Here is a 25,241-nt window from a genome sequence, read left to right on the forward strand (position 1 = left end):
AGGCGACAACTGAGTAAATGATGATCAGTGCGAGGCGGTCGGACTTGGTTGTTTTCGTGCAGCAAAAACTAGAAAATTTACATGGTGAATATTCATTTTAAAGGTAAATTCTAGCTATTAATCCGATATTATTTTTATTACAGGGTTCTGTGACGAAGGTCGTCCAAATTCGGGGTTCTGTGACGAAGGTGGCCGGGAGACGAAACAAGACGGGCGAAAAAAAAATTTAATTTTTTTTTTAATAAATTTGTATGCACAACATTTGGACTTTTGTTATTCATAAAATCAACAAATCCATCATTTTTCTGAAAAATAATATAGGTTTTAACTATTCTAGCATGGAAAAAGCGACCAAAAACCGCTTCAGAATTATTCGTGCATTCTGAGTAACCATGGCTCAGTTGTCGCGAAAAGGGCTGTTAGTCAGTTCTGAGTAAAAGCCGTTTTGTCAGAACTGAGTAGGTGCGGTTTTGGCGACAACTGAGTAGCCGTCACTCTGAACTGAGTAGCTGAAAGTAAGCGAGTTCGTTTAGTATAATGATAGCAAAAAAATATAAATATTTTCTTAATTGTGTACTAATTTTGCACAAAACCAACTGGCATCTCTGACCGGGCGTTTCGTTGATTTTGACGTGCGAGCATGACAAGTATGACAGAAGGGATGAACGGTTTGTTTAACGGTTCGAGTTCAGTTTTACGATTGAAGAAAAATTGAATGAAATCGTTCATATCATTCTATCACCTTTCCAGATATCATCTCACGTTTACACATGAACGTTCATATTTCGTTGTTATCGTTGGCGAAGTAAAGTTAAGAAGAACAGCTACGTTTACAGATACAATCACTATTTCTGAAACCGTAGATGTATCGTAGAGACTGTTTGATATACGGTTTTTTAGTATGCGGGCAGCGGCTTCCAGGCGGTCTTGTTCGTTTCCCGCTTGATGTGGACCTTTAGCTCTGTCATGATGCTGATTCCTTCCAACGAGAGCTTTTCGAAAAGTTTTATTTCCTCCTTCCGACGGATGTGGCCAAAATTTACCAAAAACTGGCAAATATAATTTTTACAGGCTGAAAAACCAATAATTATGTAAATGAAATATTGAAAAAAAAAACGAATAAAAGAAAAGTTACCAGTCCAATTTTTCCTGCTTCTGCTGAATGTACCGGGAGTTTCCTGAGACAGCTATATTGACCGCAATTCCAGCAGGGGCGGGCAGACCGACCAGCTCCAGCTCCATCCAAATAATAGAAACAGATTTACCACAGACATTGTTATCAAACATTCTACTCGTGCGGAAAAAATGAAATTTTTACTAAACGCGTTCGGTTTGCTCGCGTATAGATCCAAAATGGCGAAGAAAAGTTTTTCAACCATTTTGTGGTTAATACACGAGAACTATCAAAATGGTTGAAATTTCGCGAAGAAAAAATCTTAAAAAATAACCATATTGATAGTTTTGGAGCAAAAACCAGAAAACGGTTATTCTGTAACCATAAATGACTAAATAAAAATGAGCGTGCGAAACCTTAGGATTTGTTCATGAAAAATGTTAAAATAAGGTCTACAGTAAACATGCATGTTAAACAAAAAAGAAAATATAAAATAAAATTGAAAACTCGCATTTTTTTCTGAATTTTTGTCGAAAATTATGAAAATTTCACATTTGCTATTCTGCTTTTCATATTACGGTTCAAAAATAACCATTTTTGAACTTCTACGGTAATCTTCCTTGAGGTTGAAAAATAACCATATTTCTACTTCTCCCCGAAAAGTCATTTTATGCGTTCTCATGAAGAACTCATAAAATGGCATTTCCCGGGAAAAGGTCAAAAATGGTTATTTTTGAGTCGTAAATGGTTTAATAATTTCTAGCGTGATTATTAATTTCATATATAAGAGCAAACGCACCAATAAGTGAGTATACGCGGCCCGGTTTTGCTCATTTCAGCGGATCGGTTTTGGGATACACACTCTTTCGCGCACCGGGCGGTAGCATAATTATTTTTAAATTTAGCATTGCACTGAGAAAACTTTTGAAGAAAATCTTAATCTTAAATTAATACGGACCGAGTAAATTTTCGGAGTCGTCCACCAAACGGCTCTTCTTATGTTACATGATCATTGTGACGGGATAATAATGGCTTTGATGCCACAAAGAATACAAACGCAAACATAATTATGATGGCAACATTAATGTGTTGCTAAATTCGGAAAACCCATTTTATTTCCCTCAAAATATAAAGTTTCAAGAGCGACTTACATTGTTTCCTTTCCGCATGCTGCTGACCCGACTTCCGGGAACCTTTTCTCGGAGCACATCTCCGAATGCCCTGCCATCTGAAGGCAGTCCGATGCCGTACCGATGACCAGTTTGCGCAACCCGTGGTTCGCTGACACGCGACCCTGCGCGTTCCGGCTTGGGCCGCTGAACCCGCAGTTCCTCCTGCTGGATCCTGTTGATCCGGTGGTTCTCCGGAATAAATGCCGCTTCTTTGTTGTCATCCGATGACCAAGGATTTTTTCCCCCGGTTGCAACCGGGAACGCCTTCCGCTGTTTCCGCCGATCCCTCGACGCCACTCGCTCCCCTTGCGCGTACCTTCCCTTGGGGAACCTTGGCGCTTCTCGGCGCCTTGTGTGCAATGAGCACCGCGAGCAAAACTGCAATAGGCGGCAAAAACTTGAGGTTTTCCGGCGGTGGCTTTCTGGCCAAAAAAACGCTCCCCCGACTGGCGAAGAGGATGGTGCACCAAGTGCTGAACCCGGAGCCGAAGTGTCACCAGAGGGTGCCAAAAGGTGTCAACAAAAGTGTCCAAAGAGTGTCGAAAATTGTTCAACAAGTGCCAAAAAATGTGCCAAAGAGGCGTCCAAAAAGGTGCCAAAAAATGTCCACAAGGTGTCGAAAAAGGGGGTCCTATTGGGACGGAAAAGTGGGGTTAGAAAAAGGATTGGTTGAAAGAATCTAACCTCAACTCACTTCCGACCCCTTTTGGATGTTGCTACGCGGAGTGCCTTGTATTTTGCTGGCCTGATTATCGTCGCCAGAGCCTCCTAGCGCGTGGTGCTTTTCGGCACTTTTTCCCTCAGGAAATTTGCTTGCCCTGGGTAGCTAACGTGTGACTGCTATCTGTAATTTGGGGCTACTTGAACGAGTGCTGAGGGTTTTACATTTTTGCCGCTTACCTTTTATCAGATGATGTTTTTTGGCACTTTTCCTTCCGGGAAATTTGCTCGCGCCCTGGGTAGCACGGGTGGTTGCCTTGTTTTTTCTCGGTGTGCTGCTCACTAGCCCTTTTCCCCTCGGGGAATTTGCTCGAGCCCTGGATGCACAACGGGTTAGCCTGTCTGGAGTTAAGGGCCGCTTTAGTATGTGCTAGAGCACTTCAATTTCAGCCGCTTACCTTTTACCAGATGGCTCCTATTTGCCCTTCTCCCGTCGGGGAACTTCTTTAGCCCCGGGTGACTAGCTTGGTAGCACTGCCTGGAAAAATGGGCTGTCTTTAGCATGTGCTGATGCTCTTGAATTTCGGCCGCTTACCTGTCTCCGTGAGGTTCCTTTTGGCGCTTGTCCCGTCGGGGATTTTCTCGATCCCTGGGAGGCTGTCTTGATAGCCCTGTCGAGAAATACGGGCTGTTGGCTGGCCTTTTCACAATGCCACTACGAATGGCTTATTTTTTTCCGCGGCTCGTTCCCGGCACTTCTGTGGCCGACGCGTCAGTTTTGCCAACAGAAAAAGCAAAACTCCTCCGCAGGCGAAATTTTCCATCTCCTTCTTCTTATGGCCGACATTCGTTCTGTACAATCCAACAGTGTACCGATGTTTGGCTGACAAGCCTTCATCCCTCTGGATTTCTTTCAGCTGTTTTGGTTCAGTGTCCGAATGTTTGTTTATTATCCCCTAGGGGTGTTCATGTGCATTTCAGGTGTACACGCTCGTGCGCTCTTGAAGGGAAATGGGTTAAAAGTAATAGTTTGCGTATTTGCTCCTAACATCGTATCAAAATTTCTATACATAGAATTAAATGTAACACAACATTGCTGCTTGAGGAGAAATTTTCATGGATCATGACAAGGATCCATGAAAATTTCTAAAATTTCTCCTCAGGATTTCGATGGATTTAAACGACTACTCTCCAGGTAAGCTTGGAGGCAATTCACCCTCTAGAAGGTGTCTACAGCTCAATAAACAAACGATATACAAACGGTACTCAAAACCAACTTGACTTGGCAAATGTACCAACACTAATAAAACTCTAAGCCAACGAATCATGGCAGATTGTGTCGATAAGTACCAAGAATATGGCAAATTTTCCATCGAATCCTTATTCAAAAACTTCAACGTTAACTTCCACCTAAGCAGCTTAACAATTATCCTAGATCTAATAGTCATTGTGAAGAAAAATGACAGAGATCTAACACTAAGGACTTAACGAAATGAAATTAGGTGGTACTGGTTTTTTACTGGTTAAAATAAAGCAACAGAAGTCTAGGGAAAAGAGGGATTTAGTCCTCTAAGTTACGAAGAGCCCAAGATAGAGGTTTTACCGCGCCTCCAGATCGCGTTCCTTTTGAATTTTCTTGGCAACCCCCTTTGACAACTGTGCATGATCCTTAATATTCGAATATTATGCGATTTCGCATTGGTAGAGACAGTTTGACTGTCGGCACTTATTCTAAACGATGTTCCTCTACGTATTTCATGGCTCTGACCTCAGTAGGTCTCGTGATTCTTGTAGATGATATTGGCAGATTCTTGATTGGTTCGACGACCAGTTCCCTGTGACCTGTTTCCAGTCCACAGGGTGCGATTTTTCTCGCTTCGCGAACGGCGCACGCTATGGCGTGTCTAGACGCTTCAATCCGATAGTGTCTCGGCTTCCTTGGGGAGTTTATGGTTTGTTGAAGATATTCTTGATCGGGTAGTCTTAATCGGGATGTCTTAATCGGGGAGTTCATGGTTGGTTGAAGATGGTCATGATTGGGTAGTCATAATCGGGATGTTTTCATCGGGGAGTTCATGGTTGGTTGAAGATGGCCATGATTGGGTAGTCATAATCGGGAGTTCTTAATCGGGATTGATTGTAGATGTTCATGTTCGGTTCTCTTCATTTGGGAAGCCTGGTCAAGCTATGGTCCTCCGGACTAGGAGAAAGTCAGAAGGAATCTTGCAACCTCTTTCAAGCTACCCTGGGCGTTGTCCTGATTCGTCCTGTTGAAACTGTGCTGGTTAAGCAGGGTTGGTGGAACAAAGTCGGATGTTGCTGCTGCTACGAGTGGTCTCCTTCAGACGGCGCCTTCTTCCGGAGTCGTCGAGCATGGCAGATGATGGTGGTGGTGACGATAGACGTGTTTTTGCATCGGCGATGCTTTTGTTGGCAACCTTGGGTAGCGGACATAGCTATACTTGTTACTGTACTCACGAGGAGGTAGATAAGAGATATTGCTCACTGCGTTTTCCAGATGCACGATTTTTCCCGATCGGCCTAACGGTGTTTCTTGCGTTGTTGCGCTTGGTTGACAGGCTTTGGCTGTGGTCATAGCTAAAGGTTTTGTATTGCTTGGGAGATTGTTAGGGTTGGTGTATGATCTCCTAGTTGTGGTAGTAACGACTGGCGTGTTTTCACCTCGTTAGGCTCTTGTTGACTGCCTTGGGTAGCGGTCATAGCTGGATTAGATAGGCGTGTGGGTTTCGATAGTTAGCGAGAGAAAGTCGATATGGTAGTAGCGGCCGTCCTGATGTCTACTCCTCACAACTTCTTCGCTTAACTGTATTCTATGGTGCTGAATCCTCTTCTTGATGTCCTGACCATCCTTTCAATTGCAGCGACGTGGTGTTTGGAGCTGCTGTACTTGACTTTCCGAACATTCCAATATCCCGAACCTGGATGGGTTCTCTGCGATGGTGTGTAGCGCCTGGCTACGGTGGCTCACCAGTACTACTATCCCCAGCGCTGCTACGCTGCTTCAAGATGACAGGATTGCATTCTGGACAATGAGTGGTGGCAATCCCACGCAAGGTTGCCAGCCCTCTCCAAATTCTGACGAACTTCCTGGCAGAGTTCTCAGAGTCCATTCAGCCGACGCTGGTCCCGCGCAAGGCCGTTGTCTCCTTCATAAACGCCTACTTCGTGGTGTTCGTCGGTGTCCTAGTGACGAATTAGCATCAGCTGTGCTTCCTTGAGTTGTTCGAATGGAAGAGTTCTGCGTAATTTACTCCGAGTTGTTGGGGGCGAGGTTTCAAAGATGATGTTGGTCCTTCAGCCTTCTCCATTTCGTGTTTTGTGCTCCGAGTGAGCTTGTGGTCAGCGTTGTTGCTTACATAGCTTGAATAGTTAATCAGGTTTGATGTCCTTCACATGGTAGCGCCCACGCTTTCCTGTGACGACATCCTCTAACATATACAAATTCGCTCCCAGTTTCTCCTTCACGATGGCAGCGATGAACTTCGGATCCAGCTTCTTGTTTATATGATCCGCCTTAGACGATAGTATAAATGAACGACGCCATACTAGCTCGCCTGGTTGGAACGAGACAATCCGCTTTCGTAGATCGTAGCGTTCCTTCGTTTTCTCGTGGTTCTTCTTGATTCGCTGCTGGATGAACTTGTGAATCCTGTTGATCGTGGACAACCTCATCTCCTGCGCGACTTTTGGATCATCTGACACGTTTAAGTCTTGTTGAGTGTAGAGGTCCGTGTGCAGCAGAAGTTCCCGACCGAAGTTGGCGAAGTGTGGGCTGACCCCGGTGGATTCGTGCTTCGCACTGTTAATAGCGGCGGTTATGGCTGCTAGATTCTTGTCCCATTCGCGGTGATCTTCTTCCAGCAAAGAACGAATACATGTAATGAGAACTCTGTTCACCCGCTCGGCGTTGTTGACCTGCGGTGCGTAGAATGCTGTCTTCATATGGATGATGTTGTGACGGCTAAGCAGCGCTCGAAAGACTTGTGACTCGAACTGCTTCCCGTTATCCGACAGTACTATCCTCGGCCTAGAGAATTTCAGGAATACCTTTTCCTCGAGAAATTCGACCATCTTGGTTGAATCGGCTGCCCGCATCGGGTGGGCAATGACGTATTTGGTGATCCAGTCTACGATGACCAGAAGAACTGTGTTGCCCTTCTTGGATCTTGTGAGCGGTCCGACGAAGTCGATGGATATTAACTCCCACGGCAGCTTTGCTGGCTTAAGTTTCCCCATCTGCGGCATCATTTGCTTGTTGGGAGCTTTGCTGGCTTTGCACGTAGCGCAAGCCTTCACGTAACGAGCGACGGTGTCCTGCATCTTCGGCCAATAATAGTGTTGTTGAAGTTTGTGCCATGTTTTGTAGAAACCTAGGTGCGCAGCTGAAGGTGAATCGTGAAAACGACGGATCAATTCCGCTCGCTCTTCCTCTGGAACGATCTTCTTCCATCGATGACTGATGACACCCATTTCGTCTTTGACCTGGCAATTCTTGTAGAGTTCTTCGTTTGCTATTCGGAAGTCTGGATACTTTCCGCCTTGATTCTGCACCTGCGTGATGAGGTTTTTGTACCATGGATCGTGTACTTGCGTGATCGAGAAGACCAACGAACAAACTATCCTGGACAATGCGTCTGGAACGATGTTACAGCTGCCTTTCCTGTATCGTATCTCGAAATCGAACGCGTTGAGCCTCAACAACCACCTGCTCATCAGGGCCGTTGGATTCTTCAAAGTCTTCAGGTAACTGAGGGCGGAATGGTCACAGTAGACCACAAAGCGTACTCCTTCGACGTAGCCACGGAACTTTTCAATCGCTCGTATTACGGCCAGGCATTCCTTCTCAGTTACGGTGTATTTTCTTTCCGAAGAAGAGAGTTTTTGTGAAAAGTAGCAGATTGGGTGTTCGTCTCCGTCGATTGTCTGCGTCAACACGGCTCCAATTGCCATATCGCTGGCATCGCAAGAGATAGAAAATGTCTTCGTATAGTCCGGCATGGCTAAGACCGGAGCTGTTACTAGGGCCGACTTAAGTTTTAGAAAGGATTCCTCGGCTGCTGCTGTCCAACGAAACTTCGTTTTGGTTTTCGTAAGCTCGGTGATGGGAGCGGCAATACGGGAGAAATCGGAGATGAAACGACGGTACCACCCACACATTCCCAGAAACCGTTGGACTTCCTTCCTGGTTGTAGGTACGGGGAATTTGACAATACACTCTACTTTCTCGTCGTCCACTTTCCAGCCTCCTTCGCTGAGAATGTACCCGAGATACTTGATCTGCTGACGGCAAAACTTGGACTTCTCGGCCGAAATAGTAAGCTTTGCTCGATGTAGTCTGGCTGCGACTTCCTTAAGGACTGAGATGTGTTCCTCAAACGATTTGGAGCATATGATGATGTCGTCTAAATAATGGAAAACGTACGGTTCCATGTCCGCAAACAAGTGAGTCATAATCCTCGCCAGACCTTGGCTGGCTGTGCAGAGCCCAAAAGGGACCACCTTGAATTGAAAGTGCCCTCGGGAAGGTACAGTAAATGCCGTCAGAGGCCTCGATTCCTTGTGAAGCGGCATTTGCCAAAAAGCATCTTTGAGATCTATCGACGATATGAATGAACAGCCTCCTAGATTGTTGATAATCGAAGAAATCTGTGGGATAGGGTAGCCCTCGTTGACCATGATGGAATTTAGATGCCTTGCATCTAAGCAGACGCGGTAACTCCCGTTTTTCTTCTTAACTGCCACAAGAGGGTTGTTCCATGGCGAGAAAACTGCCTCCTCGATCACATCCAGCGAGATCATCCTGTCTACTTCACGGTTAACCTCCTCCAGGACATATTGAGACATTGGATAGTATCGCTGCTTCCGTGGCGTGGCGTTGCCCACATCTATACGGTGTTCATAAAGCTCCGTTCTTCCCAATTTCCCCTCCTCGGCTTTCGGGAATAGCTTAATTGTCTTGTTCAGTATCTGGCGTTGTTCTACCGATAGTTCCTTCATCGGCTCTGCTTCAAATTCTTGCTCAGTAATCATTGAAAAGCATACTGCTTTGACTCCGAACGTTTGCCAAAAGTTCATGCCCATGATGGCGCAGTCAGGCAGACTTGGCACAAGAAGGACTGGTAAAATTTCATTTCGATTATTGTATGATATCGGTAGACGTGTGAAGTGATTGATTTTGTGTGGAGTTCCATCCGCTGTCTTGATCCCACCATTCAGTGCTTCCTTTCGCAGTCCAAGCTCTTCTACAATCTGTGCTTTACTGCCACCTAACAAAGAACAGTTCGCACCACTGTCCAACAAAGCTGTGATTTTCTTTCCTAAGATGTCCAGAACGGCGTGTGGACGATTGTCATGTCCGGGATTAATTATAATAGAGTTGATGTTTTGTAAATCGGGGGGTATTGAAGGTTGATTGATGTGTTGCGAAGAATCTGGCCCTTCATCTACCACTTCCTCGCTGCAGCGTTTTCCGCTTCGCTGTTACAAACACGACAGCTGCGTAACGTGTAACCTTTTCGACCGCATCTGTAGCAAAAGAGAATTGCCTGTGCCTTCGTGCAATCCGGAAACCTATGCCCCTCCTCATCGCAGTTCCAGCAAAGCGCTGGACGGTACGCTGTATGCTGAACAGGATCTAGATCGTACATGTTGCTAGCTGCTTGCTGAAGCTGCTGGTTCTGGAGCTGCGGTTGGTTGTGCTGTTGAAATTGCCGTTGAGGCTGCTGCTGTTGAAGCTGCTGCTGCCGCGGCGCCCATTTAGCTTGTTGTTGCAACGGATGTTGTATTCGATAGTTCTCCGCTTGACTGCCTTGCCGATTCGAAAAATTGTACTGACCTGTCGAAGTTGTAGGCGGTTGCAAACGCTGTTCCTGACGCTGTGGAGAGTTTTGCTGCTGTAGCCCTGTGTTGAAACGATTCGGTCTGCGCTCCAGTTGAAGCTTCATGGCACAAACTTGCTCGTACAACTGTTCGTATTTCTCCTGCCAATCGACGAAGTCTTGTGGAGTCGTGTGCTCCTCTGCCTGTTGATAAGACGTAGTCGGTTGCTCCGTTACCACTCTTTCTTGATTATCGGTTTCCACTGCATGAACCCTGCTGAAACGCTGCTGTTGATGCTGCGTCGCTTGTGCACGACCCGGCGCCGGTGTAGCGAAGTTTGGTTCCAAAAGAGCTGTATGGGGTATTGGAATCCTGCGCTGTCTGCTTAACAACAGCCTGGTCTCATCGAAGTTGCTGCATACATCCAATAACTCCACCAGTGTTCTCGGTTGCCGTGCTGTAACGATGGTAGCGTACTCCATGTTCATGTTCTTCTTCACCATGAACATCATTTCCTCCTCGGTGAGTGGCGGCTCGATGAAACGAAATAATGTTGAAATGTCACGGTAGAATTTGCCAAAGGGTTCATCGGGACCTTGATATCGAAAACTGGCTTCTTGTCGCAGTATTTGTGCATATCCACTCGGCAAGAACTCACGACGAATCTCTCGCTTGAATGCTGACCACGAAAGAAGAAGACCTTGGGCTAACGCCCTGGAATACCAATCAAGTGCGTCCTCCAACAGAAGATGCTTTACTGAAGCAAGAATGGTTCGATCGCTGAGCCCTTCGGATCTGGCGAACGTCTCGACCCTGTCGAGGAAAATGTTGAGTGAAGTTGTGTCCTTTTCACCCCGAAACTTGAATGGCCAGTTGTGAATCGCCTTCACCATCCGCTGCTCCTCGTGTCCGAAGCTTCGGCTGGAGTGTGGAGAACTGCCACCCAAATTTCGCTGCCTCCTCTGCCGATGTTGAAGATCCACACGCAGCTCGTCGATAACGTCTACGGACCTTGAACACCCTTCCGCTTCAATGTTGAAGTTCGTTGGACTCCGGACGTCCTCCTGCACTTGCTGCCTTCCAGCTAACCCTTCGACCTGCTCTCGTGCTGGATTTTGTTGACCTGTAGCACCTCTTCGTCGATTTGGAATCGCTTGACCCCAGCCAGGATTGTCGTCTTCATCTCTGCCTTCCGCTATTTCACTGCTAGGCTCACTTAATCTACCACTTAAATTTCCCGAATCACTGCGCACCACTTTGTTGACAGCGCTGCTGATTTCGGAAATCAACATCTCGACCAAATCGCTTAAAATCTTCCGCGCTTCCTTCACCGAAGAGACCGGAGGTATTATTGACAAACGTTGCCGGTAATGTAGCAGCCTCGACCGAGCGCAAGCCATTTGCTCCGAGTTGCCATTCAGTATTGCCGAATCTACAAGATTTTTTAATTCCTGAAGTGCCATCTGACAGGCTTCAATATTTGATTCCGGAGACATCGCGTATTCAGAACTAACGTAATTGGTTTCTCTTAAAATGTCCTCTTGGACCAGTGCCTTTAATTTGACCACCTTGGCACGTCTGGTGCCAGGGGCTAGGTTTGTTGCATGGCGCAAGGCCAATTCATATGATATTTCCTCGTCATTGAGGTGCAGTAATTCTATTCGAGAATTCATAATAATGGATCAAAACACCAGTAAAAGTGTGTTACTAAACGAAATTTGACGACGAACGATACGATGTTTTTCAAAAAGAGAGCAATAATAATAATAATCAACGAATAATAATAATGATTATTAATTAATGATAATAATCATAAGCATATCCACAAAATAATTACAATATTTGTGACTAGCTCATAGTAAATTCATCGAACAATCAAAACATAACAAGGTTCGATTTAGTTGGGCGCCATTTGTGACGGGATAATAATGGCTTTGATGCCACAAAGAATACAAACGCAAACATAATTATGATGGCAACATTAATGTGTTGCTAAATTCGGAAAACCCATTTTATTTCCCTCAAAATATAAAGTTTCAAGAGCGACTTACATTGTTTCCTTTCCGCATGCTGCTGACCCGACTTCCGGGAACCTTTTCTCGGAGCACATCTCCGAATGCCCTGCCATCTGAAGGCAGTCCGATGCCGTACCGATGACCAGTTTGCGCAACCCGTGGTTCGCTGACACGCGACCCTGCGCGTTCCGGCTTGGGCCGCTGAACCCGCAGTTCCTCCTGCTGGATCCTGTTGATCCGGTGGTTCTCCGGAATAAATGCCGCTTCTTTGTTGTCATCCGATGACCAAGGATTTTTTCCCCCGGTTGCAACCGGGAACGCCTTCCGCTGTTTCCGCCGATCCCTCGACGCCACTCGCTCCCCTTGCGCGTACCTTCCCTTGGGGAACCTTGGCGCTTCTCGGCGCCTTGTGTGCAATGAGCACCGCGAGCAAAACTGCAATAGGCGGCAAAAACTTGAGGTTTTCCGGCGGTGGCTTTCTGGCCAAAAAAACGCTCCCCCGACTGGCGAAGAGGATGGTGCACCAAGTGCTGAACCCGGAGCCGAAGTGTCACCAGAGGGTGCCAAAAGGTGTCAACAAAAGTGTCCAAAGAGTGTCGAAAATTGTTCAACAAGTGCCAAAAAATGTGCCAAAGAGGCGTCCAAAAAGGTGCCAAAAAATGTCCACAAGGTGTCGAAAAAGGGGGTCCTATTGGGACGGAAAAGTGGGGTTAGAAAAAGGATTGGTTGAAAGAATCTAACCTCAACTCACTTCCGACCCCTTTTGGATGTTGCTACGCGGAGTGCCTTGTATTTTGCTGGCCTGATTATCGTCGCCAGAGCCTCCTAGCGCGTGGTGCTTTTCGGCACTTTTTCCCTCAGGAAATTTGCTTGCCCTGGGTAGCTAACGTGTGACTGCTATCTGTAATTTGGGGCTACTTGAACGAGTGCTGAGGGTTTTACATTTTTGCCGCTTACCTTTTATCAGATGATGTTTTTTGGCACTTTTCCTTCCGGGAAATTTGCTCGCGCCCTGGGTAGCACGGGTGGTTGCCTTGTTTTTTCTCGGTGTGCTGCTCACTAGCCCTTTTCCCCTCGGGGAATTTGCTCGAGCCCTGGATGCACAACGGGTTAGCCTGTCTGGAGTTAAGGGCCGCTTTAGTATGTGCTAGAGCACTTCAATTTCAGCCGCTTACCTTTTACCAGATGGCTCCTATTTGCCCTTCTCCCGTCGGGGAACTTCTTTAGCCCCGGGTGACTAGCTTGGTAGCACTGCCTGGAAAAATGGGCTGTCTTTAGCATGTGCTGATGCTCTTGAATTTCGGCCGCTTACCTGTCTCCGTGAGGTTCCTTTTGGCGCTTGTCCCGTCGGGGATTTTCTCGATCCCTGGGAGGCTGTCTTGATAGCCCTGTCGAGAAATACGGGCTGTTGGCTGGCCTTTTCACAATGCCACTACGAATGGCTTATTTTTTTCCGCGGCTCGTTCCCGGCACTTCTGTGGCCGACGCGTCAGTTTTGCCAACAGAAAAAGCAAAACTCCTCTTCTTCTTCGTTTTGACGATATGGCCAGAGAATGGTACTCTATAACACCACTAACTGCAAAACTCCTCCGCAGGCGAAATTTTCCATCTCCTTCTTCTTATGGCCGACATTCGTTCTGTACAATCCAACAGTGTACCGATGTTTGGCTGACAAGCCTTCATCCCTCTGGATTTCTTTCAGCTGTTTTGGTTCAGTGTCCGAATGTTTGTTTATTATCCCCTAGGGGTGTTCATGCAATGTGGTGGAAAGAGAGGTGATGAGAAAGAACCGTTGCAAAAGTAGAAGTAAAGTTTTTTCTTCGTAAACATAAGCTTCGTTCAATCGTTAGTAAAAATCGGTTTCAACTGGTTTCTGTTAACTGATAGACGTTCAACGAGCCAATGTTTTGGTCGAAACTAGTCAGGTCGATGTTCAATGGAGCAAGTTGAAACTAGTCGAAACCAATCCAGCTCGGCAGCAGGATTAGTTTCGACTTGGTAGAAATCGGTCGAAGTCAATTGGAAAGAGACAGGTGATCAACTGTCAATCCATTTCTACTTGATTCGACCCGTTTCGACTAGAGTTGATTGAACAGACATATAGTTACCATGACAGAAGTGACGTCACTACCGACCATTTTCGCGACGCATTTTGCCTAGGATAAATGAAGCTCCCTGACAACGACGCGTCGCGACGCAGGACTTGTTTATGTTTATTTTTATTTTTTCTCTCCGACGTGCAATAGTGTGCGTTCCTTTGCGCCACCTTAGTAAAAGTGTACCTCATTGGTGTTCATGTGCATTTCAGGTGTACACGCTCGTGCGCTCTTGAAGGGAAATGGGTTAAAAGTAATAGTTTGCGTATTTGCTCCTAACATCGTATCAAAATTTCTATACATAGAATTAAATGTAACATCATTTTTGGTCATAAAATACGATGCTTCGAGTTTGTTTATCTGAAATTGAGTAAGAGCAAACGCACCAATAAGTGAGTATACGCGGCCCGGTTTTGCTCATTTCAGCGGACCGGTTTTGGGATACACACTCTTTCGCGCACCGGGCGGTAGCATGATTATTTTTAAATTTAGCATTGCACTGAGAAAATTTTTGAAGAAAATCTTAATCTTAAATTAATACGGACCGAGTAAATTTTCGGAGTCGTCCACCAAACGGCTCTTCTTAGTTACATGATCATTTTTGGTCATAAAATACGATGCTTCGAGTTTGTTTATCTGAAATTGAGTGAGAAAGAAAAAAATGGTATCAAAATTCATAGGTAGAAAAAAGTCCTAAACAATATAAAATACAAAATAAATAACTCACCATCAGAACCAGCAATTGCACTTTCTCGTTCAATTCCTGGATAAACCCGAAAAAATGTAACAAAATTGCGAATTCAACTGTTTATTCAAAAAAAAAAAAAAATCCATCCACAATTTTAATCTCATACACATTTTTTTCTTAAAATGAATATCAACAAACATCCACACGCTGCGACGTCGTTTGTTTAATTCTGCTTAAATCTTCAAGTTCTTTTTCTGTCCAACGTGCTGACTGAAATAGTTGCTGCTCCGAAAAACTGGGTCCCATTAGTTGCAAACTTATTGAGAGACCTCGTTTCGAAAGCCGAATTGGTAGGGACAGTAATGGAATGCCACCCATACCGTTGGATACAAAAATCCTGCACAGCGCACTGGTCTCGATTATTATTACTCCGAGAAAAATCCTTGAAGCTTCACTCAAGGTTGTGGGAGTCAGTAAAATGTTTACTACACGGAATGCACAATCAAAATTTTCAGAAAGCAATCGTCGGACTTGAAGGGCTTTTCGGAAATATTTCATGGAATTAGTTTTTGCGCAATAAAAAAAAGTTTCCGCTTTCCGTTCGTTTGTTTAATTCTGCTTAAAACGATAGAATTTTTTCAGTGCATGTTTGATCTCGCCCCTTTCTAGTGAGCAAATTTGGTGATTTTGTCGGTCCCGACGGCAACGGCCCTATTTTGCTCACCTTCATACTAACCCCCGGTGCGGTATGGAAGTGATTAAACTCGTGAGCATTTTCACTTTGCTCGCGATTGCTGCGGATGCCCTAAGCGCCATTTGTACGAAAAATAATGATGAATATATTAACGATGTATATCTATTTTAGAAAAAAAAAAACACTTATCTTGTTCATGTTTTTATGAGTTTGGACATCCTTGCGACTGTGATAATGTTGAAAAAACGTTTACCATTCAAATGAAAGATTCTAAAATTGAAAACAAAATTTATTCAATCAGAATTATTAGATATTTATTCTTAAAAAGGACGAATTTCAGCAGGCCCCTTATTTTTCTCAAATTTTCTCATACCTATTTGCGGTAAATTTGAAAGCGCAAGAGAAAAATCAGCAGGTAAAGAAAATTCAGGATGAGAAAATAACATTTATTAATTGAATATAATGATGACGAACAGGTATTAGCTTTGTGTTTTATTTTATTTTTATATTTATTTTGAACGAGATTAATTTGTTTTAAAAATTATTACCAGGATCCTTATTCCGGAGCAGAATTATTTGTAGATGAAAATAATATAATCAATAGGTTTCATAAGCGCAATTTATAAAGAGCTTTTGAATTTGTTTTGGCTTACTAAGGTTTTATAATTTGCGCTACAGAACCTACTGCAGAAGGGCCTTTTTTGTTTTACTAAGCGTTGTATTGCAGTTTTATTGATCCTTATATAACCGGCCGTGGTTTTATAGCTTTAATTTATAGTTGGTAGGAAGTCCCTTAGAAAACCTAAATTGTTACTTGGGTAATGGTTGAACAACCAATATAAGTTGAGGTCTTTTAATTTAAGCAATATTTACCTAAGCAAATCTAGATAATTCCTTCGGACCCGAAGAAAATCACCCTGCACCCCAGTAAGAGATGTACTAGCTGCCATTGACATTGATTGCATGTTCGAAATATACCTTTTCCGAAAAACTAATGATTTTATTTTTATATTCCTCCCCTCCCCCAAAGTGATTATCTGAACTCTGAACCTAAGTTAACAATTGTAAACATACAAAACGAGTTTGGCTCCTTAAAGCCTCAAGGTATAAGCGGTTTCAAATAAAGAAATCTAGAGAACATGCGAATAACTTCAATATTATTGAGCTGTTTGTATTTATTACGATTGTTCCAAAAATAAAGTAACATTCGTTGGTATTGATGACATTATTAGCGCATGGCAATGGAAAAATGCATGTAGATGAAATGTAAAATTTTTCAACCAATCTTAAAACTACGATAGATGAGTACTGTAATAATGTACAAAAACATCTAGAATTCTACTCGTTGGAAAAAAGAGTTCCAACCGATCAACCAACAGCTGGAACGATTAGAAGATCGACTTTCTTCCGGTAGGTTAGTTTCCCACAGTATGTCACGGATGTAGTTTTGCGCTGGAGTACACTCATGTCGCAGAGAGAACCTATCGTCGTAGAACTTAACTTCATTGGTGTTTCCGATTACTGCAAATTGAGTCCTGTCGACAAAATCAGTCAGTCAAAATATGATTTGTACAGTTAATTGAATAAATTACCCTTTGAACGAAATTTTATGGATTCGTTTTCGTAAAACTTTCTCGGAATGTTGAAAAACATTCGGCTGGCGGGTATCCACGAAATGGACGAACCCTGCATCATCACCGAGTGCAACCAATCGGTTGGCTTCGTCCTTGGATGTCCAATAAATGGTACTGAATGCATGTTTATGGTTCTCGAAAAGAGCCGATGCTGACCGTGGAATTCTCAAGTCCCACAAGAGAGCAGACTTGTCTAGCGAGCAGCTCACAAACAATGATTGTTCCTTTCGGTTGGCCGATAAACCCTTAATTTCGTCTGTGTGTGCCCCGTACATGGTGCTCACAGATTGTAAGTGAGCTCCCCAGTTCCAAACCTTCAGACAACCATCGTTAGAACCGGTTACCAGTTTACTGTCTTCTGCTTCCAGAACATCCATCGCCGATACCCCTTCGGTGTGCTCGGCTTGTCCATCCACTTGGTAAAGTGAAAAACCATCACCACGAGCAGGATTGCTGGTTGACCACAATTCAACCGAACCCTTGTCGTTCCCCAAGAGGAACTGAGAGTAAATTTGAGTTGAGTGTAAAGTAAAACAAAAGTATTATTTTCGTTGAAGCTTACCAGATTTGGATCCTTGGTAAATTTGAGTGCCGTTATGCTGTACCGGCATTGTCGTTTGAAGCAAGACTTCGATGCGTCTAGCGCACGTTCTGGTGCTTCCCAGCCGTAAAAACTGGAACACCATCGACGACCTTGAAAATCGTTTCCAGCAACGATGATCAGCTCATCGCTGTTTTGCACGACAAAATCCAAACATGGATACAACCGATTAACTGGAGTTGGCTTGCCCGTCAAGCGGTACTGTTGGGAGTTGAGATTCGGATAATCGAGGCTAGCGGCAATCTCAACTGCCGTCCCCGGTGGTTTATATTCAGCCGGCTCCCGGAACATGTCAACAAGGCTGACTCGTTTGCCAATATCCATTTCTGGTTTCTTTCGTACATGCAGTATTTTTTCAAGTTTTCAGAAAACCAATTTTTTTGGTTTCTTGTAAGAAAAAGAAACGTATGTTCTTTAAAAAAACTATACCGATATTTCACGTGTTTTTTGATAAAGCGGGCCATAGACTACACAACATTTGTACAAATGCGATGAAATTCGATGAAATTTTGTCGCTGTGAGCACGATTTGCATAGTGTATGGCACTGCTTGAATGAGCGCCCAAACGGTTGGTGTAAAATCGGTCGGGATCGAAATATTTTGCACAAAACATTCTCCCAGCCAGGGTGGAGATGGTTTTTTTGTTGCTGTTGCTGTTTTCGCCAGCAATCATTTGTGTTCGCGTGAAATATGTTTGTATAGTGTGTGGGCGAGCATAGATCAAACAATCGACGCGGAATCATCGCATTTGTACAGGCCAATTTGTGCAGTCTATGGCCCGCTTAACGCATACAATTACGGCTAACGAAAACAGGTGTTCGTTATCGAGTTCGACTATACACTAAAAGAACTCTCCACAATGAACACTACGTGAAAATATACATGGATTTTTGCAACCATGAAATCGTGGAACCTATACGTAAATTTCAGGTATCAATTCAGAGCATGTCCAGCAAGGCGGAATTGACGTATTTTCCATATGAGTTGTATGTGAAAATAACGTGAAGTAAACAGTGAAGCAAAACGGATATCAGGATGAATGATTCCACATAAATAATTAAAATCCCGGGAAAAAGGAAAAAAAAAATTTCGTACATGCAGTATTTTTTCAAGTTTTCAGAAAACCATTTTTTTTTATTTCTTGTAAGAAAAGAAACGTATCAGCAGCAACATGTGAAAAAGGTATAAAAGACAAAGTAAACAAAACCCCTTTTTTAGTGGATTCTAAGGGCATCCGCAGCAATACGAGAGTATACGCGGCCCGGTTTTGCTCATTTCAGCGGACCGGTTTTGGTATACACATCCTATCGCGCACCAGGCGCTAGCATATTTATTTTAAAATTTAGCATTGCACTGAGAAATCTGTTGCCAAAAATCTTGTTCAAAAATTTAAGCGGGCCGATTGAATTTTATGAGCCGTGAACGTGAGTTTGTTTTGCTGAAATTCGATTTTTGGTGGATCGAAGGTGGTTTGCTGCTATAGCGGACATATCTTCTTAGTCGACATCCTGGGGGAACTTGCCGTTTAGCACCAGCAGGTCCAAGCAGTTTCGAGCAATCAGCAACCGGGACCGGCGGCGGATTCAACCGGAACTTCCGAGCAGCAGCAGCCAGAACCAAAGTCAGCGGAACCTGCGTGAAATATGCTAGCATTCTGTGGAGATTCACCACTAAGCAGGAGATTTTCCGCCGCTGGTCACAGGCTCCGGCTTCAGTGGGTCGGAACCGTCCCCCGTGGTGCAGCGAGATGGAGGACTATTTTGACCCAACCTTGCCACGGTTCAAGCCTATATGCGGCTATCTGAAAACATCATTGATTTGATAGACCTCATCAGGATACGAACCATTCGCCGTTTGGATGTGCAGTTGAACTCTATCTTCACCGAGGGAGTCATCTTCGTGCCGGCCCTGATCTACCAGGTAATAATTCTACATCCCATTGGAGAAGGGTAATAATAGAACCCATAATAGAAGCAGATTTCAAGATAATCTAAAAAGTTCTCTGCAATCACAGGTTGTACCATAGCTTCTGCATTGGTAAATATCTGCTGATGGCACTGCGGTTCCACAAGTACCTTCGGCTGATGAATTTCTCGTCCAACAAGCTTAAAAACGCACAAGATCCGCTGCTGATTCAATGGATTCGGTGAAACAAAACGGTGTAGCGGTTCGATCTCCGGAACACGTACACCTCGGCGGACGTTTGGGCCACCATCAACGAGCTGGTCATGCAGAATCGGGATCCACACAGTGTGAGGAATAGGTGTTTGATTGGTCAGGTTTTATATCTTATTTAAATTTAGAACTGTACTGTATATAAGAATGATTTATTTCATTTATAAAAATGTATGTAGGCAATCATTATGGTGGTGAAGTAAAATTCTAATCCATGGGCTGGGAGTGAGAATCCTCGAAATAACTCTGCCTTAAAATCGCTTGCATTAAATTCTCATTTCAGAGGCAGAATATTAAAAACTGTTCAACAATAAACTATCTATTATATCACAAAAACATTTTGGAACCACTAGTTAGTTTATTCTAGCACAAATTCATCCCTTTCCGCTTTTCACCTTCCTGATTCGGAACGCATAAAAATTCGTCAGATGCCTCAAATGTATTCTAGTGGCAAATAATAGGTGTAAATTAAAAATAAAACTTTTGCGGGGATGTATATAGATACCGATATTGATATGTTTTCCATTTTTAAGACACACTGTACATAGGGGGACATAATTAGGTAGGTATGTTTTCTTCTATGAATGCTGCAGGTGTCCTGAAATGAAATAAAGAATTTTTGAACATCAAAATAGAAAAATGATTATGAATATTAAACCAAAATAGAAAAAAAGTATATTTTTGAACTTTTTAATATTTTTCATTTTAATTCTGAACTTTTGTAAATGTTTCAATAGTTCAGAATAAAAATTAAGAGAAAAATATACTTTTTTTCAATTTAAAGCACATGCAAGTACTTGCCGATCAGTGAATAATGTTTCGATAAATAATCACCGTCGTAGAATAGGTAGAAATGATAGAATGTTTCGCTCTCGTGTCGTGATATCCAGCCGATCCAACGTGACGGAACTCGTCGGCCAAACTCTCTGCTGCTGCTGGCCTTAATGCGATCTATTCATCTTGTTATGTTGAGGGAGTGGCAATTGCCGAATGATTTGCATATTGGCGTCCAACATTCCCTGCAGGCTCGCTAGAATCTGGTTGAACATGCCCGGGTTAAAAGGATTGTGTAGTAGTTGAGGACCTCGATTCTGATAAGGTTGTATCCATGAGGACCTAGATTCTGGTTCGGCTTTGTAGTTGAAAAAAAAAAAACCGACAGCAAACGAATCTGCTGGTTCCCCCACGGCTGCTGTGGGCAGTTCAACGGACCCCGACGAACCGACCCGACGGCAAAATGAAATGTAAACAAACTTTACACGCTGAATGTTGTTTATTTGACTCAGCATTAAACGGTTGATTTTTTTCAGTGTAAGATTGCTCTCGCCCCTTTGGTGTGAGCAAATTTGATGACTTTGTCGGTCTCGACGGCAACGGCCCTATTTTGCTCACCGATATACTAGCCCCCGGTGCGGTATAAAAGTGATTAAACTCTTGAGCATTTTCACTTTGCTCGCGATTGCTGCGGATGCTCTAATAGCCCAATATAAGCTCTACTTAACACAAAAACCGTTTTTAGTTTTTCAGTTTTCGTAAGATTTATAATGCAGTTTGAGTAAAGGATCTAAAAAATTTAGAGCCATAAAATGACATTATCCTCACACAGATTGTTTTATACATCCTTTACTCCACAACAAAGCAGACGGTCTAGATGCAAAACATTAAAAGGGGAAGAATGCGGAAGCTATTCACTCACTCCTATAGCGAGAACCATAAGCCTTTGTCAAAAAATAGGGGAAATTTTATCTCCATCTCACTCACACATATGAGACATACAGTACAAAGCGAAGGGTGTATAAAACATTTAGACGAATTTCATACTCCAGCTAGGGTCTATAAACAATTGCGGGCTATTTTTTCATGATAACACCGTCGTATCGATAAAAACATGTTTAAATGATCCTTCGCACCGTTTTGACCATAAAGACTTGGGAGATTCCTCGTGAATTTTAATTAGCGATTTAAAAAAGATTGCAAAATTTTCAAACGCGTTTTTCTCGAAACGTCATAAATGAACATAGACCCTTTTCTCGTGTTGCTGCTGGTATGTTCTCTAAAAAAAACTATACCGATATACACTCAGAATCAAAACAACCCAAAACCGACTTTGCCAGGACAGCAAAATCAAGTTCAGCTTGCTTTCTTAAATTTGGGGTGTTGTCAATGCACCAAAACCAAAGTTCGTAGCTTGAACTGACCACCCCAAAAAAAATTTCCCCTTTGTTTTCAGAAAGGTTGTTGTTGTTCCCTAGCGATGAGTCAGTCGTATCGAAAAGAAAAAAAATAAGTAGATTTAAATATGTTCTCACGGATCTCGCGCGTTATTTGTTCTAATTTTAAGTTTTTTAGACTTTTTTTAGATACCGGAAGACGCGCGGGTGACATCCTGGGGCATAAGTTGGATTTACGTTTCGCATCTCTGCAGTGAAGACAGGACCCCCGGTTAACACTACGCTGGATGATTCCAAGATTGTGACAACTCATGATGTTAATCAACGGTGCCCATCTCCGGAAGATTACGGTAAAATATTTTTCAGACTATCCATGCACGGTAGTTAATTTCAGTGAGGAATATAGCACGCTTTTCCTTGATTAGTGTGGTGGTCACCAGAATTGGTGCACCGTAAAGGTCAGATCCGACCAATTGACCTTGAAAAGAACATGTGATTCTCTATTATTAGCTTCAATAACGACGGCAGAAGCTTTTTGTTATATCTTACCGTCATTGATGAGCCCCGAGAACAAAACAGATACGGTTTTCTTTAAGTTCTATTATTTATAATTTCTAAATTAGTACTACTGCCGAGATCAGTAGCTCCAATTATGTATTTTTTTTTATTTAATAAAATGAATTTAATGAATATCCAATTTTCATTTCTGAAATATCTAATCCCTTTTGATAACTGAATCATCAAATAAAAATATCCCAAAAAAATCCCTGCCAAATGACATGCCCCAAAATTAAGTTGCGAGAATGACGTTCATTCTCAAGTTTGGGAAAACCCCCGCGAACTTATTTTTGTCGGGAGCCAAAATCATCCGATTTTGCGGCATTTCAACTTGGTTTTGGGTTATTACGGCCAAGAGTGTAAGGCATTTCCCCACTTGTCAGACGAACAGCTGATTCCTCATGTTTACATTTTCTCGGCATATCGTGGTAGGGTAAACATAACAACAACATTACGTATGTTCAATGACCAGATAGTAACGATATGAAATTGGCAATGCAATTGTAGTGGTTTTGCAAGCGCACCTTGGTGAGGAGCATATAAATTCTTTGTTTAATGATTTGTAAATTCATAACAAGTTAAGACATGAAGGTTTTTTGATGCTTTTAATTAAAGAAGTTTTTAAAAGAAAGCATTGAACAGTGCTTATCATCAATGATCAAAATGGCGACCAGTTGGTGTTTACATTTTTCAAAACAAAAACAAAAAGCTACCCTACCACAATCTGTCTCAGGAAATACTCTATTTCACGTGTTTTTCGATAACGCACAACGATTAACGAAAACAGGTGTTCGTTATCGAGTTCGACTATACACTAAAAGAACTCTTCACAATGAACACTACGTGAAAATAATTATGGATTTTTGCAACTATGAAATCACGTGGAACCTACGTAAATTTCAAGTAACAATTCAGAGCATGCCCAGCAAGGCAGAATTGACGTATTTTCCATATGAGTTGAATGTGAAAATAACGTAGATCGAATGTGAATAGAGATTCGTTCGGCTTCATGCATTTCATGTAGATTTCATTGCAATATGAAAGTAGTAGGTAAATTTTTTCGTATCGTATCGAAAACTATGTACATTTTGCAAGAGAATTTTACTATATCAAAATCATGATGAACTTTTCACTTTCGAGTTAAAACTTTTTGCACTTCACTTCACTTTAAAAAAAAAAACATAAAATAGTGAAATTGGCATTTGGGTTGCCTCCATAGGCGATGGAAGCGCTGACAAATTTGGGTGATGTGCATTAGTGCAAGTGGGATGCAGCTATATATATAATATCACCCAACTTTTGACAGTTCTAAAGGCGTTTTTCTTAAGGAGAGAAAGAATAACTTTTCGCTTCCATCGCCCATTGTCGTTGCCTTATGATCATCCAAGCTTCTCAATTTCGAATTCTGTGTAGGACCAAAGGGCGTAACTTCAAAACCAAAACAAAAACGGCCGATCAATTGGGCGAAACTTTCATGCGTTATAACTGAAATCAAAAACAAAAAAGGGCGAACCACGAAAATATCTGTAATTTACTAAAAAAAAGTTATAATTCTTGATAACCAACGAACAATAACAACGGCGTGGTCGTAAATTGATTTTTTCTATCGATGCTGGCGTTCGTAAATGAAACAAACTATACGCAAAAGCATTGGAAGGTGATTTGACTTCTACCGAAAAAATCGATGCATCACATTTCATGAGTTTCTCAAACAAAAAGTGATACTTTTTTAAAAACAGGATTTGAATTGATGTTCCGAAATTTCAAACGCGTTTTTCTCGTTTCGAGCAAACTGCTAGTTTCGACCATATGAAATGTTACGCGAGAAAATCTATCCCTGAAAAAAGAGAAATACACGCTAACTTTTGGCTACCCCTTAACGAATACTTTTGACCCGTTATTCGATAAGACTGGGAGAACTCCTTTTTAAGGATAAAGTCGCTGTACCCCTTAGGGCATCCGCAGCAATCGCGAGCAAAGTGAAAATGCTCACGAATTTAATCACTTCCATACCGCACCGGGGGTTAGTATGAAGGTGAGCAAAATAGGGCCGTTGCCGTCGGGACCAACAAAATCACCAAATTTGCTCACTAGAAAGGGGCGAGAGCAAACATGCACTGAAAAAAATTTTACCGTTTTAAGCAGAATTAAACAAACGAACGGAAATCGGAAACTTTTTTTATTGCGCAGAAACTAATTCCATGAAATATTTCCGAAAAGCCCTTCAAGTCCGACGATTGCTTGCTGAAAATTTTGTGCATTCCGTGTAGTAGACATTTTATATACTGACTCCCACAACCTTGAGTGAAGCTTCGAGGATTTTTCTCGGAGTAATAATAATCGAGACCAGTGCGCTGTGCAGGATTTTTGTATCCAACCGTATGGGTGGCATTCCAGTACTGTCCCCACCAATTCGGCTTTCGAAACGAAGTCTCTCAATAAGTTTGCAACTAATGGGACCCAGTTTTTCGGAGCAGCAAGTATTTCAGTCAGCACGTTGGATAGAAAAAAGAAGTTGTATGTTGTAAATTGTATGAGATTAAAATTGTGGATGGATTTTTTTGGAGGTGAGTTATTTATTTTGTATTTTATATTGTTTTCTACCTATGAATTTTGATAACATTTTTTCCTTTCTCACTCAATTTCAGATAAACAAACTCGAAGCATCGTATTTTATGACCAAAAATGGTCATGTAACTAGAAGAGCCGTTTGGTGGACGACTCCGAAAATTTACTCGGTCCGTATTAATTTAAGATTAAGATTTTCTTCAAAAGTTTTCTCAGTGCAATGCTAAATTTAAAAATAATTATGCTACCGCCCGG

The 25,241-nt window shown here is 42.7% G+C and overlaps 2 protein-coding genes across 3 annotated transcripts; both read right to left on the reverse strand.

Annotated features, from left to right (window-relative positions):
- Window positions 1-9,402: 9,402 nt before the first annotated feature.
- LOC129743708 (uncharacterized) lies at window positions 9,403-13,414 on the reverse strand. Of its 2 annotated transcripts, none has more exons than XM_055735821.1 (5): window positions 13,114-13,414; window positions 12,977-13,056; window positions 12,759-12,916; window positions 12,553-12,702; window positions 9,403-12,489 (listed from the first exon to the last, which is right to left on the reverse strand). In XM_055735821.1, the coding sequence occupies exon 5, from the start codon at window positions 11,457-11,459 to the stop codon at window positions 9,411-9,413; it is 2,049 nt and encodes a 682-aa protein (XP_055591796.1). In that variant the 5' UTR covers window positions 11,460-12,489; window positions 12,553-12,702; window positions 12,759-12,916; window positions 12,977-13,056; window positions 13,114-13,414; the 3' UTR covers window positions 9,403-9,410. The 2 variants fall into 2 exon arrangements, with proteins under 2 accessions (XP_055591796.1, XP_055591795.1); XM_055735820.1 differs by having other exon boundaries at window positions 12,759-12,920.
- Window positions 13,415-16,419: 3,005 nt separating this feature from the next.
- LOC129746428 (methylosome protein 50-like) lies at window positions 16,420-18,271 on the reverse strand. The gene is made up of 3 exons (XM_055740076.1): window positions 17,476-18,271; window positions 16,872-17,413; window positions 16,420-16,814 (listed from the first exon to the last, which is right to left on the reverse strand). The coding sequence occupies exons 1-3, from the start codon at window positions 17,836-17,838 to the stop codon at window positions 16,610-16,612; spliced, it is 1,110 nt and encodes a 369-aa protein (XP_055596051.1). The 5' UTR covers window positions 17,839-18,271; the 3' UTR covers window positions 16,420-16,609.
- Between the last annotated feature and the right edge of the window lie 6,970 nt (window positions 18,272-25,241).

Source organism: Uranotaenia lowii, chromosome 2, assembly GCF_029784155.1.
Source record: "Uranotaenia lowii strain MFRU-FL chromosome 2, ASM2978415v1, whole genome shotgun sequence".
In the NCBI taxonomy this organism is placed as follows: Eukaryota; Metazoa; Arthropoda; class Insecta; order Diptera; family Culicidae; genus Uranotaenia; species Uranotaenia lowii.

Coding starts and splice junctions, on each gene's coding strand:
- LOC129743708 (XM_055735821.1), bottom strand. CDS start 11,459: ATGAATTCTCGAATAGAATTACTGCACCTCAATGACGAGGAAATATCA.
- LOC129746428 (XM_055740076.1), bottom strand. CDS start 17,838: ATGGATATTGGCAAACGAGTCAGCCTTGTTGACATGTTCCGGGAGCCG. Junction 17,414..17,475: donor TTACCAAGGATCCAAATCTG/GTAAGCTTCAAC, acceptor ATTTACTCTCAG/TTCCTCTTGGGGAACGACAA. Junction 16,815..16,871: donor CATAAAATTTCGTTCAAAGG/GTAATTTATTCA, acceptor TTTTGTCGACAG/GACTCAATTTGCAGTAATCG.